The sequence below is a fragment of the Bolinopsis microptera genome, chromosome 8, assembly GCF_026151205.1.
Source record: "Bolinopsis microptera isolate Bmic1 chromosome 8, MBARI_Bmic_1.0, whole genome shotgun sequence".
Taxonomy (NCBI): domain Eukaryota; kingdom Metazoa; phylum Ctenophora; class Tentaculata; order Lobata; family Bolinopsidae; genus Bolinopsis; species Bolinopsis microptera.
The window spans coordinates 12,921,945-12,937,227 of NC_087079.1; the positions used below are offsets into that span (position 1 = coordinate 12,921,945).

Sequence of the window (15,283 nt, forward strand, 5' to 3'; positions counted from 1 at the left end):
ACGGTCATATCACGTGATCGATGTTAGTAGTACCTGTTCGATCATTGAAGGTGAGGATTGCCTCGATCTTTCGGTCTCAGCTTAAGTTCAACTCCGTAGTCCGTAGGTCATGATTAGGGCTGTAAAACCAATTTAAATCGATTTCTCGTGCAACGTTGTACACGTGAGGAACAGTCACAAAAATGAATTGCTTACCTGCTGTGTTTTGTCGTACTCTGCTCTCCGATCAAGTTCGATCAGTTGAGGTGAGGATTGCCTCGATCTTACGGTTTCAGCCCTAGGTCAAGAGCTGTAGAACCGAAGGATCAATACAATATACCTACATGTTGGCGTTGCTTGTTGCTCGTATTAACTATAAAACATAAATTTTGAGGAATAAGGAATTGTTTATATGTTCTGAAACCTAGTTAAATCGATTTTTTGTGCAATTTCTGATCAGAAACAGTCATCAAAATGAGTTAATAAAAAGGTAAATTTTTCGGTAAATTTTGAGTTTTCGTTCAAATAAATATTTTGCTAAGAAGTAAGAACTTAAAAACGCGCATATTCAATCCTCGCGCGAATAAATCATAAGGAGGCGAATATTTTGCTAAGAAAGCGTAGATTTAACTCTCGCGCAAATAAATTATAAGGAGGCGAATATTTTGCTAAGAATGCAAAGATTTCATTCTCGTGTAAACAAACTAAAAAGGAGCGTGCAACGCGCGTCAGACCGTTATTAGGCAAATATTTTTAAAAGAATTCGAGTAAAATCGATTGAAATATCACGAAGTTTTAAGTTTAGAGAGAAACTGGATCATCTGCATATCCATGATTGACGAATTAGTTATTTTACTGTTTACAAACATAACTTAGGTAATTCACAAGAAGTTTTCTTCGAGTTTGACAAAATATATTTTTCAATATATTTCCCTGGTGGACTTCAGTGCGTGTTCAGAAGGTAGTCTACTTTAGTTCGGGTCAACTTACGGTCATATCACGTGATCGATGTTAGTAGTACCTGTTCGATCATTGAAGGTGAGGATTGCCTCGATCTTTCGGTCTCAGCTTAAGTTCAACTCCGTAGTCCGTAGGTCATGATTAGGGCTGTAAAACCAATTTAAATCGATTTCTCGTGCAACGTTGTACACGTGAGGAACAGTCACAAAAATGAATTGCTTACCTGCTGTGTTTTGTCGTACTCTGCTCTCCGATCAAGTTCGATCAGTTGAGGTGAGGATTGCCTCGATCTTACGGTTTCAGCCCTAGGTCAAGAGCTGTAGAACCGAAGGATCAATAAAATATACCTACATGTTGGCGTTGCTTGTTGCTCGTATTAACTATAAAACATAAATTTTGAGGAATAAGGATTTGTTTATAGGTTCTGAAACCTAGTTAAATCGATTTTTTGTGCAATTTTAGGTCAGAAACAGTCATCAAAATAAATTAATTAGACGGTCAATTTCTCGGTAAATTTTGAGCTTTCGTTCAGATAAATATTTTGCTAAGAACTGCGCGAACATATAAAACACACATTGAATCCTCTCGCAAATAAATTATAAGGTGGCGAATATTTCCCTAAGGAAGCGAAGATTTATTTGGGTCGCGCAAATAATTATAAGGATGCGAATATTTTGCTAATAATGCGAAGATTGCATTCTCGCGTAAACAAACCAAAAAGGGGCGTGCAACGCGCGTCAAACTGTTTGGCAATTATTTTTTCAAGAATGCGCGAGTAAATCGATTTAAAATATTACGGAGTTTTAAGTTTAGAGAGAAACTGGATCATTTGCATATCCATGATTGACGAATTAGTTATTTTACTGTTTACAAACATAACTTAGGTAATTCACAAAAAGTTTTCTTCGAATTTGACAGAATTCCCTGGTGGACTTCAGTGCGTGTTCTGAAGGTAGTTGACTTTAGTTCGGGTCAACTTACGGTCATATCACGTGATCGATGTCATGAGGGGTTATTCGGAATCAGCGTTCGAAAATACACCGATTGAAGTTGGTTTAAACAGTTGTAGAACAATCTCGAGGCGTCCATCTCTCAATCTTCAGGTATCCACTGATTTCACAGCAAAAATTTCTGGTCAATAACAGCATGAATCGTAAAGCTCTGGGTGAATATATTCGGGGCGACGTAAAACGTGCCGTCTGCAATCCAGTTGCTACCATGCCAGCGTAGCAAGGTTCCGGGCTGTAGAGAAGGCAACGACTCGTACATTCCTATCTGTCTTCCCGCCGAAGATAACAAAGGGCTGGTCCCGTCTCGTGGAGGTGCATGTAGAAGGAAGGAGGAATTCTTCTGAGGTCTTCGCTTCAGAGTGCTGTGCAGATCCGGACGCCTTGGCTCTACTGCCTTGGGCTGTTCAGCAGCTTTCCGCTTCAGTGCATGCTCGGCTCACATCCTTGGATACGAGAACCAGCCCCTTTTGGACCTGGCTCACGTCCGTTATGTGAACACATGCCGAGAGCTCAAACACTTCTCAAACACAACTACTTACTAAACTGTCATGTGAATAATATGGATCACATCACAAATGATACGTCACTGATTGGGCCATGTCATGTGATACCTAGCTGTGGGAGGCCGGAATGAGAGGTTCCTAGTTGTCGGTCACCGCTAAGTTCTAACACTAAAGTTCGCTAGGTAGATTCGCTACTGTCCAATTGTTTAAATTTTGTTGTTTCTAGCGGAGTAAAGTCTAAGTCATAGGTACCGCACTCTAGTTCGGAAAATGATGTTTTGTTAAACAAATCGAAGCGGTTACTGTTAGGTAGGTAGTCGTACTCGTACACAGTTATAATTAACAAGTTAACATCAACTAAAGTTTAATTGGATTTGGTAAATATAAACACACTTTAACTTTGAGCGTGTGTTTTAGACCTCATTATAACCGGCATTAGTGCAATAATTCGTACTGTGGTTTGATATTTGAAACGGGATGAAGTTTAGATTTTTAACTGCTAACACTATAAAAGTAATCTTTCGCACTACACTGACTACAGAATGTGTCGCACTACAATCCAGGTAGCGTACTCTATTATATTCAGTGCGACACAATATCCTATCTAATTTCCAAGTTCAGGTCAGATCCTATCCTTCTTTTGGATCATAAACTCATCAAGTGATTCGTCAGGCCGGTTCACGTTACTTATTTCGAAGTGATCTTGTGGACGCGATTCGTCGGTCACGTTATGTATTTCGATCCACTGATCATAATTCCTTCGGGTCAGTTCAATCGTATACGTATCCACGTATACAGTATGTGATCCACTGCAGAGTCGTAAGCAGCATATGATCCTAATTCCTATCACAAATGAAGTTATGTAAAATATAAGGTGGCAAAGATTTTCCTAAGAAAGCGTACCTAGATTTAACTCTCCCGCAAATAAATTATAAGGCGGCAAATATTATGCTAAGAAAGCGTAGATTTAACTCTCCCGCAAATAAATTATAAGGTGGCGAATATTTTGCTAAGAAAGCGTAGATTTAACTCTCGCGCAAATAAATTATAAGGTGGCGAATATTTTGCTAAGAAAGCGTAGATTTAACTCTCGCGCAAATAAATTATAAGGAGGCGAATATTTTGCTAAGAATGCGAAGATTTCATTCTCGCGTAAACAAACTGAAAAGAAGCGTGCAGCGCGCGTCTGACCGTTTGGCAAATATTTTGCTAAGAATGCGCATTTTCCTAACGTAAAATTCGCCTCCTTATGAAATAATTGCATCATCACGCGCAGCCTGGCAAATACATCATAACACGGCGCATATTTTGCTAAGATGGCAAATATTTCGTTAGCGCGGCAATTATTTGCGTAACATGGCAATGTTGCAACCCGGGAGGGGGCTTATGTAAATGTTGTTACGCGATATTTTTCATAAATAAAGTGATTCTCATCCCTTTTTATGTTATTAAAAAATTTGTAGACTATTCTTTGTACCTAACTGAGGATTGAAAGTTTGAGAAAGGACCATGGTCATTAACCGTGCTACCCATTTCCACAGATAGCCTGTTACAAATGTTGGAGACAATTTAAATCGCAGGTCCGGGACTCTAGAGAGGCGTCCTAAAATACAGGACTACTTAAAGTTGCAATTGGAGAAAGCGAAACTGTTTTAAAGCACATAAATAGCGGGTCCAGGACTCTTGGACGTGAGACTCTAGGCTAGTCGGCGTCGAGCCGTGAAAAAACAGGGCTCGTGGGCGTTTGCAAAACATTACGGAGATAGGACCCTAACCCTAATTTATGTACAAAAACAAAATAACAGTGACATCAATTGAAAATATGAGAATTTTCGCGAGTCCTTTTTTTTCATGTCTCACGCCCTAATCATAACAACAGCAACACAGTCAAATAAAGTCAAAATATATTGAGTAAGTGTGTGACCTCGTTGTACCTCATTTAACAATGTGTAGTGATAACATGATACCATGATTCCCACAACTTGCAGTGCAGTGTGCACATGTTTTCAAGTTCGCATTTCTACGAGTAAGGACTGTAGAGCAGTAGAGTGTAGGGCTGTATTGCGTGAAGTGTAGGCCTGTTATAATAGTCTGGGGCAATGATACACAACTGAGTATAATGAAAGTGTGTTCGAAGTATTATCACAGGAACATGTAGATTATATAACAATATATCCTGAGAGATAACAAAGTTAAGGTAAAAGTATATAAGCCAAAGGTCCTATAATATAAACTAAAGGCATAATAATATATAGAACTGGAAATATATAAGCAACATCTCTAACAAGTAGAAAAAGGTTACATACATGCTACATGAAGAGGTCTCCTCCTAGTCGTTGGAGTGGTCTGCATCACACACGTTCCTCCATTCCACTCAGTTTAGGGCTAACTGTTTTACTGCGTCTCTGCTGATGTTATCGACACCTGTAAAGTCAGCCGCATCATCGAGTACACAGGCCATCCAACCTTGATGGCTATGTGCATATACCTTTTTCTTTTTTTCTTTTTTTAATCTTTTTTAAAATAATTCTTTTGTTTCAGCTATCAGTTATTTTGTAGGTGTTAGTAGAACTAGCAGGAACCCGTCTAACCCTAAAATGGTGTCAAGACTCAAGAGACTAAAACAATTATTACCTATTTAATTCGCATTTTTGACACCACTTGGGGTACCAAATTTTGGGCTCTAAAACTCCTATTTCTTGGCCAATTTTTTATTTTTTCATGCTGATTTGGAGGCCATTAAAGCATTTGACCCAGTCAAAAAAGTTTCAGTTGTATATCTTTTACGGTTTTTGCAGAAATTCGCGTTAAAGTTGATGCCGTGGTGTCAGTAAAATGGCACAGATAAATATATATATATATATCGTCTCGCTTTATATATAGTAAGATGTGGAAGAGATAAGCAGGGATCCCGGAAACAGTCGGCCGTTTAATCCGTCGCCAAACATACCTTATCGAACGCTTTTTGACAGGACATCCCGCATTAAAAACCATCTATTATCCGAAATCTTTTCATCTTTTTTGGGAGATTTTCAATACAGTAAGCAATAAAAGTAGTTGTTAAGCAGTGAAAATGTATATTATTTTGATAGCAAATCGACAAAGTCATAATTAAAGAAATACGTGAAAAATAATAAAAGTTACCTAAATTTTTGTCCGAAAATATGGTGTTTTTTTCGAAAACCACCGACTTTCTTACCTTTTAAATGTCTCGTAAGGTATACAAATTTTCTTTAAAATATTTCTTATCTAGAGCAGATTTCATCGAAATCAAAAATACAATACATCAAATATTTCGTCCCGTATTGAAAAGGTAAATTGATTTTAAAGCTTAATAAACTTCTAGTGAAATGTGACATGCACACAGCAATAGTAGGAAGACAAAAAGTAACGTTCATGTGTCTTTCATCACGACATCCTTCGTCTCTTTTTTGAATATTAACGCCATCACAAATCCCAAGACCGAAGCAATCAAGATCAGTCCTGTCACGATATGAGGGTCCATGTAGTAGAAAACGCTAACAATACCAGAACCAAGGACGCCACCAATTTTCCCACAGCCGTTAATAAAACCTGTGGCAGTGGTTCGAATGTTTGTGGGGAAGGTCTCAGGAAATATTATCCAGAGGATTGCATTAATGAAACCCCCGAAGAAGTTTACCGCTGAGATGACGAAAACAGTAATTGTGCTGTTTACACAAAAGAACATAGCAGCTATGAAAATCATTAAAAAGAAACCCGGAATTCTCAGGGATAGGCGACGTCCCAGACAAGCTGCGGAAACTGTAGCCAGTATATTCCCAACGACCAGTAGAACGGTGCTAATAGTTAGTTTAACCAGTTCTTCTTGATCAAGAATTGAACAAGTCCGTGTTGAATGGTTTCTGGACCCCGAACTGCATCCGTTCTTTATAATCAGAGGCTGGTAAAGGAAAAACGCAAACCCAATGAGGACGTTACAAGAATATAGGACAGATAGAGTTACCATAGATCTCCTATGCTGAGAGCCAAAAATGACCGAATAAGAACCAAGATCTTCATTTCTTGAGCATGTTAACTTTAAGTCAGATGGAAGATGCTTCTTGTTAAGCTTGGCCATAAATCTAACAGATTGAAGTGCTTTATCGTGTTGCCCACTGACCAGAAAATAACGAGGCGAGCCGGGAAGAAAAAATGTCAAAGCTAGAGCAGGAATAAAGGGTAAAGACATTACTATTATAAACCAACGCCAACCTATGTTATTCAACGTTAACCATGCAATAAAGTGGACTAACGCAGCAGCTGACGAAGTCACAATATTAAACATTGTCATCCCAATCAGGCGGTCCTTACTTTCAGAGAATTCCGTTGCGTAGCAAAGAATACAGTTCAAATTAGTTCCAATACAGGCTCCAGTGATACTCCGAAAAACTATGAAGACCCATTTATTTGGAGCAAGTGCACTGGTTATTGTAGCTAAAGTCATTACGACCATTGACCATTTAAGAACCAATTTTCTTCCAAATTTATCAGAGATCTTTCCGAATGCTACAGCAAAGATTGCGTAGAAGATAAAAACTGACATGCTGACAGCGCCTTCAAATGTGAGTGACAACTTCCACTCACATCTTTGGAGCGGGAGTATAACTGCAATCATACCTATTTCTGCAATGTCGGAAACTGAAAGCAATCCAGTTAGAAGCCAATACAAATACTGAGCAGGTCCTCGACCTATTATCTTGTACACTTCATCAAGATCCAGCTCTTTTTCATCATCTTCCGTAGGTTCTCTTTCAGTTGTTATCGACCCGTAATCTTCGTTCCCTTTGTCTAAAAGAGTTTCTGCCATCTCTGTACTCTGTAGAATAGTTATTGAAGACAAGTAACAATTTAAGTCTATAACATGTATCAGCAAATTTAGAAACGCATTGATTTTGGCAGAAGTGATGGATCAATCAGCGTCAATAACAGGCCAGTATGTCTGCAAAATTGGATGCCCAAAAAAATTAATCCAGGCTGAACTCAAAGAAATAAATAAATAAAACAAAAATTTATAAAATTTTTCAGCAAAAGTAACAACTACCAACATAAAGGACCGCAATAGCAGTGCTCAATGTAAGTGTTAATGTACGCTCAACATTGCGGACACACAAATTAAAGTAAGATGAGCGAATGGGATAGTACTGTTCGTTTTTTAAATCCATCAGTGTTTCTTCCATACCTGCAATTTCAGTTTAACATTTCTTTATAAAAACTAGGGCCGGGGGGTGGAGGGATCATTATCATTTCCCTATAAAAATGTTTGAACTCCAGCTCCATTGCTTAATGGTGAAAATAGTAAAAAATTATATGTCATCTTAGTATTCCAATCATAAATTGCGAACTCGTGTCGGGCTATCTGGATACTGTCCAACGTTTTCGCCGTCCTCTAGTTAGCAAATACAGCTATATTTTAGCTCTATTATATGGAGTATATTATATGGAGTATAATATTAGTATCAGAAATATATAATATATATATATTTTTTTTTCTATTTTGACTAAATCTTGACCCATTTCGACCGAAAAATAATGAAAATGATACCTATTTTGCCCATTTATTCTCAAATTTTGGTCAAATATATATTCATCAGAGGTATGACCGCGTTTTATACCGCATTTAACAATGTGCAGCGAGCACACGTGTAAACAGTCTGTTTACAAAGTTTTAGGTCCGGCTATATTAGCTCTTCGTTACACATAGTTAGATGTGGTGTACAGTGTACACACAATGTTGTGCACACAATTAATTGTACAATATATAACCTGGTCTTTGTTAGTTATTATAGGAAAACTTCCTCTTTAACTTAACTCATCGTCTCCATGGTTACTCGTATTACAGATGTTCAAAGTTTTACTCCCGCTTTATACTTTTATACAATTGAATTATTTCGACCTTTGTTTATGAGACAAACCTTTAAGTTTAGATGACATCATGGCAGGAATTGTTAGACTTTTTGTTTCTTAAGCTTAATTTTTACCATCGCTAATTTGACAGCACATTCGTTTCTTTACTATTTTCACCATTAAGTAAAGTAGTCCAAACATTTTAATAGGAAAACGGCAAGCCCCTCCTCAACATTTTATAAAGAAATGTTAAACTAAAATTACAGAGATGGAAGAAACTCTATTAGACAAAAAGCACGGAGAGTATGGGTCCACCACGACTGAAAAAGCACCTGAGGATGATGATGAAAAGGAGTTGGATCTTGATGAAGTGTACAAGATAATAGGTCGAGGACCTGCTCAATATTTGTATTGGCTTCTAACTGGACTTCTTTCAGTTTCCGACTTGTCGGAAATATGTATAATTGCAGTTATAATCCCGCTCCAAAGATGTGAGTGGAAGTTGTCACCCGCATTTGAAGGTGCTGTCAGCATGTCAGTTTTTATATTCTACGCTATTTTCGCTATAGTATTTGGGAAGATCTCTGATAAATTTGGAAGAAAATTGGTTCTTAAATGGTCGATGATCATAATGACTATAGCCACAATAACCAGTGCACTTTCTCCAAATAAATGGGTCTTCATAGTTGTTCGGAGTGTCACTGGAGCCTGTATTGGAACCAACATAAACTGTATAATTTGCTATGCAACGGAATTCTCTGAGAGTAAGGACCGCCTGATTGGGATGACAATGTTTAATATTGTTGCTGCGTCATCCTACGCCTTACTGTACTTTATTGCCTGGTTAATGTTAAATAGCATAGGTTGGCGTTGGTTTATAATAGTTATGTCTTTACCCTTGATTCCTGCTCTAGCTTTAACATTCTTACTTCCCGGCTCCCCTCGGTATTTTCTGGTCAGCGGACAAGATGATAAAGTGGTTCAATCTGTTAGGTTTATGGCTAAACTTAACAAGAAGCATCTCCCATCTGATTTAAAGTTATCATGCTCAAGAAAAGAAGATCTTGGTTCTTATTCTGTCATTTTTGGTCCTCAACATAAGAGATCTACGGTAACTCTATCTGTCCTTTACTTTTGTAGTGTCTTTTTAACGTTTGCTTTCATCCTTTACCAGCCTCTGATTATAAAGAACGGATGTAGTTCAGCTCCAAGAAACCAATCAACACGGACTTGTTCCATACTTACTCAAGAAGAACTGATCAAACTAGCAATTAGCACGGCTCCATTTGCTGTTGGGAATATACTGGCTACAGTTTCAGCGGCTTTTCTCGGACGTCGTTTATCCCTTAGAATATCTAGTTTCATATTTATTTTTGTCATAGCTGCCCTGTTTCTCTGTATGAACAGCACAGTTACTGTTTTCCTCGTATCAGCGGCTAACTTCTTCGGGGGTTTCATTAATGCACTCCTCTGGATAATATTCCCTGAGACCTTCCCCACAAACATTCGGACCACTGCCACGGGATTTATAAACAGCGCTGGAAAGATTGGCGGGGTTCTCGGTACTGGCAGTGTTAGTGTCTTCTACTACATGGATCCTAATATTGTTACTGGACTGCTTTTTACTGCTTCAGTTTTGGGATTTATTATGACTTTGATATACAACAGGGAGACGAAAGATGTTGTGATGAAAGACACATAGAACTTTCTTGGTTATGGACCAACACTATTCCAGTGGTGATTAGGAAACATACCTGACGAATTTTATTTTCTCGCAGTTTCCGCCACGGAAAATTATCTTTAGTAGTTTAAGCATTGGTAGAAATGACAATATGGCAACTTAGAGGAAAACAATATATTTACATTGGCCAAATGTTTGTATTATTACTAAATGTTGAAACTCTTAAATTGACTTTTCGTTTATAGGGAAATAATCATAAAAATAACATAGATTGATAAAATCATATAGATTATCAATTATGAGTCACAACAAGAATTGCGCCCGTTGTTTCGTTTTGGCGGACGCTAGATTTCCATTTCACATTTACTATAAATTTAAGTATAAGCTCCAATCAGCTCACTTCAGTCTTCATGATAATAATATTGATAAATTATGCATTAAGTACAGGAATTGAGGAAACACTTGAAATTCAGTTCAATTGCCAAAGAACTTAACTTGTAAAGCAAAGAACTTAAATTGTAAGCAAAGGTAACTATACTCGTGTACACATCAATACACTACGCGTGCCACGTACAAATTGGGCTTATAACCTAATATTATACATTACATCGTATACATTAAAACACAGTTGCGCCGCGCATTCATAGATCACAGGCTATCTATACATCACATCTCCGCAAGCAATCCTCGCGCGCGCAACTTTTTCGTTGCATGGTTACTAACGGAAGTAAGGAAGGACTGACGACATATTCAGACCCACCTACTGCAATCTCCAAAATCCACGTTTTTCTGCAAAAACGTCCATTCGTAACCTTTCACTATTGCCTTTTTTCAAAAGGGTGAAAAGGAAAAAATATAAAGCACTGTTTCGCCTATCATTAAAATGTTTGAATCAGAATGGAAGTTATACAGTTCGTCGATTTTTATTCATATAATAAAAATTATGAAAAACGATACAATCAGATAATGAAAATACAGTCTGAATTACTGTCGCGTTATTCATCAATTTTCCTGATATGACAAGTGTCATGGTTGTCATCTTATGTTTTCCAGACCAAAGTTTTATGTGTATGCTGCTGCTTCACGCATGTTTCCTGCCTCCACTAGGTCTTCCTTGTTATGGTATTGTGTAGACGTGTCTAGATTATCTCAAATATACTCAAATGTCTTCGTATGTGTTCTCATTCGTTTCCTTCATTTCATCATGATTTTCCATCACATCTTGATCCTGATCACCACTGTTCAGATTGTTCAAATTAACATTTTGACCACTTTCACCATCTTCTACCAGAGTAACAGAGTTGGCTCTATTGTGTGGAGTATTAGTTGTAAACGATCCCACTGAGACCCCCTTTTCGACAACAGGGTCATCAAGAACATTGCTATGATGGCAAAATTTTACATAGCTCCAGATCAAAAATACTACAGCCAGAAAAGCGGCAATCCCAATCAACCCATTCCTCAGTAATTTTACAGTATTCTCATATTGCTCATCCTTAGCTTGAAGTTTCTTGATATCTTGAGACTGGTCACTTACCTTGTAACAAAAACCTCTCTCCACTTGGAAGCCCCGGGGGCACCTGTTACAATGAACTCCGTCACCAAACAGGTGATCTGGGCACTGATAACAAGCATGGTCTGCCCAATACTGTCCAAAGACACATCTGTAGCAGCTGTCAGATCCTTGTCTTGATGTCTTGAAAATTGGACACTTTCTGCAATAGGTTGCCCCAAACTGGCTGAAATAATTTGCTGGGCAAATCTCACATTCTGTGGTGTTACCAATAGCCATTTTATATCCTGAATTACAGAAGCACTTTGAGGAGCCTCTCCAAGATCTAGAATTTTCTGGACACTCCATACACCCGGTACTGTTGGTAACGTTCATAAAGTGATCGTAGGAGCATTCCTCACAGATACTTTTGTTAAAATTCCAGTAATTTCCAGCAGGGCAAGTACAGAATGCCTGGTAAGGAGACGATGTAGAATTGTTTGGACAAGCAGTACAATTTGTGTCACCGGAGTAGCTGTAAAAGTTATCAGGACAGATCTTACAGTAACCTCCGTCCATGAACAGACCTCCAGAGCAATTACAGTGGTCAGATCCAGGAGCACTGTGTGATCCAGGTACACATGTCTCGCAGGTCAGGGAATCACCAGTCACTGTAACTGTCTTCAGCACATTCCTCACAAGCTTCCGCTGTGATATTGAAGAATTGTCCAGGATTACAAGTACAGAATGACGATCCCACTGTTGAGTTGCTGTCAGCCGGACATGACAAACAATCTGTGCTACCAGACGCGGGACTGTAGAAGTCTGTGGGACATGGGCTGCACACTCCATAGTCTGACATGTACAGACCAGCATCACAGTCACAAATCTCAGATCCGGGGGAGGATGTGGAATTAGCCGGGCACTCAGAGCAATGAGAGAATCCACTAGAACTAAAAGTGTTTGCTGGACACACTGAACAATTTTCGTTAGACCAGAACTGCCCCGCCGTACATCTACACTTCTTTGATTGAATGTAAGAAGTAGATCCGTTAGGGCATGCTGTACAATCAGAAGCTCCTGTGAGACTGTAAGTGTTAACCGAACAGGCATGACAATTCCCATCAGACCAGTGTTCCCCCGCATTGCAGGCACACATTCCTGATCCAGCGACTGATGTTGTACCAGCTGGACATGACGTACATTCGTTGGAGCCAGCTATGCTATAGGTGTTTGCCGGGCAAGCTGTGCAGTTGCCATTTGACCAGGACATTCCTGAAGGACAATAACAGATATCTGATCCGGAGGAGGAGGTTGAGTTTCCAGGACATTGGTTACAGGATGTGGAACCCAGGCTACTGAAAGTGTTTTTAAGACAAAGTGGACAGTTTCCGTTTGACCAGTATTGGCCTGCTCTACAATTGCAGGTTGTTGAGTCCTCTGGAGAAGTAGCACCTGTTGGACAAGAAACACAAAGATTTCCAGATACGAAAGAGTTGGCTTTACAGCCCGAGCAAGATATCTTGGCGTAGTAGAATCTCTTGTTGTTGCTGTTCCTGTAATAGCACGAGTAGAGCGTAATGTATTCGCACGAAGTAGAATTTGAACATGTCAGGTTGAAAATCTTCTCTTCTGATTTGTACGCCTCAGCGAAACTATAGTCATTCTGCAGACTCCCGGTTGATTCCAGTTTTTTGTAGTTCATACTCTCGCAGATATACTGAGCGGACGGACTGTCAGGATGATAGTCCATAGAGCTGTATCTGCGGCAAATGGGAGTGTTCTGTCGTCCCTCTATACTAGCCATGAGGACGCCAGTGTTGGATTGTATTGTACTGGAACTCCAGATGGAGAACTGGACTTCGTTCGGCACAACTGTTGCGAAATTTCCTGAAATTAAAAATAATAGTTGTTCAAAAACATCATCTTGATCAAACGTGATACTTACTTAAAGGCTTTTATCACCAGCGCATTTTACTATTATTATCATAAAAATTAACAATTTTTGAAAAAGAACAATTCTTGAAAAAGAACCATTTTTGAAAAAGAACATTTTGAATTTGATCTTTCACTTACCAGAAAATCTGATGAATAAGGTAAGGACGCAAATTATCCTAGGGTTGATCACTGAGCGTTGATGATACCACATGGCTGGGTGAATATTAGTTATGAAAGTAACATGAACAGTTATGGTGAACGAATAAATTGAAACTGCAAATCGACGAAACGTACTGGACAAGAGTTTAATGACAGGAGCCGTCTTTCTTATTTTGTCTGACAGATTGAAGAACAGACCACAGCTAGACTTTATGACTACACGAAACAAACAATTTTTGTGGATATGAAGCTTGATACATAAGAAATCCTGATAGCTGCAGACCGCAAATACCCTATTGTAATAAATATTATGTGATATTATTGTAGTTAAGAACATGCAAGATGCCATAAAAGTAAGGAAACTGACATTTAGTGGATGTCAAATTAAGAGAAGATTTTATCCAGATCCACTTGTTTGTTGCTGTCTTGGACTAACATTATGTGTGACAGCTTTATTTATAACTTATTTTTACAGTGATGATTTTATTTTTAATGAAAATGCCTGATGATTTTTGGAAACTTTGATCATTATTTACATTGTTTGTCATGACTAAATGGTTCAAATATGTGAGATTTAAGAGATTTATCAAATGACCTGTCAACCTTTGCCAAAGAAACTGCACGTTTCGAGGAAAATCATGACAGGTATGGTATCGATTACTACCCTATTTTGAACGAATTTAGTATTACATAACCGGAAAAAGAAACATTTTTGTTTGTAGTTTTCGGTTGGTTCATTATTTAATACCAAATGAGAGTTAAAAATGAAAGTGGCATTTCTAAATGAATAATTGATTATTAGAATACAACGAAGAACATTAAATACTAATAATTCAAGAGCAAATACGAGAAATCAAAATCATCATAAATTAAAAAAATCTTCATAAATTTCGTTCACTCAGATAATGTTCATGAACGTTTTGTTTACACTTTCAAGTTTCAATTAAACAAATTTATTTTTTATTTTTCAATTAATCTAACCCGGCTTTTTGAAGAAAAATAACTTCGAAAACTAAACTTTCTATTAATTTCTATTAATTTTTCTGCTCATTGAGCTTTGTCGTCCTTTCATCTCAAATAATTCTCAATATTTCCTCCTTTCAATTCTATAAAATATGGTTTATATCTTCGTAAGTATTCTCTTCCTCACCGTTATCTCCACCATCAATTCCACGCCCAATACACATTTCTCTCACGGCATTATCGCCGTCATCCAAACCTTCTCCCATCTGCGTTTCTGTAAGTTTTACTGGGAATGATGGTTCACTATTGGCAAAATTGTTTTCCTCCTCCTGCTCCTCTGTCTCTGTAACGTCTGTCATCCTCACTTTAACGGTGCTTTGTCCTTTTCCGAAGAGTTTTAAGGGGTTAGAGCCTCTGTAAAGTGTAACATAGCACAAAATCAGTAAAATAGTGAAGATTACCACAAACGCTGGTGCCGCTAATACTCTGTCCGTTTTTTCAACTTTTTCTAGCCGTGCTACCTCTTCCGACTCATCACTTATTTTGTAACAGAAACCTTTCTCCACTTGGAAACCCCTGGGACACTCATTACAATGGACTCCGTCACCAAAAAGGTGATCAGGACATTGTAAGCAAGAATGATTAACCCAAAACTGTCCTAAAGTGCATCTATAACAATATCCAGAGCCTTGTTTGGAAGCTTTTAAATGTGGACATTGAGTGCAGTTCAGGG

General features: G+C 38.2%; 4 protein-coding genes across 4 annotated transcripts in view; all 4 read left to right on the forward strand.

Moving 5' to 3' along the window:
• The window catches only part of LOC134819682 (regulator of nonsense transcripts 2-like), a 93,244-nt gene that overhangs the window by 68,524 nt on the left and 9,437 nt on the right, over positions 1–15,283 (forward strand). The window lies entirely within an intron of this gene.
• LOC134819690 (ADP-ribosylation factor 4-like) overlaps positions 1–15,283 on the forward strand; it is a 55,399-nt gene that overhangs the window by 5,836 nt on the left and 34,280 nt on the right. The window lies entirely within an intron of this gene.
• On the forward strand, positions 8,586–10,181 carry LOC134819806 (putative transporter svop-1). The gene has a single exon (XM_063829955.1). It carries the CDS (start codon positions 8,586–8,588, stop codon positions 10,017–10,019), a length of 1,434 nt encoding a protein of 477 aa, XP_063686025.1. The 3' UTR covers positions 10,020–10,181.
• The window catches only part of LOC134819687 (F-actin-capping protein subunit beta-like), a 34,767-nt gene continuing 31,230 nt past the window's right edge, over positions 11,747–15,283 (forward strand). The window contains exon 1 of the mRNA XM_063829771.1: positions 11,747–11,750. The gene's annotated coding sequence lies outside the window, so the exon portion shown is untranslated. The remainder of the gene's footprint in view (positions 11,751–15,283) is intronic.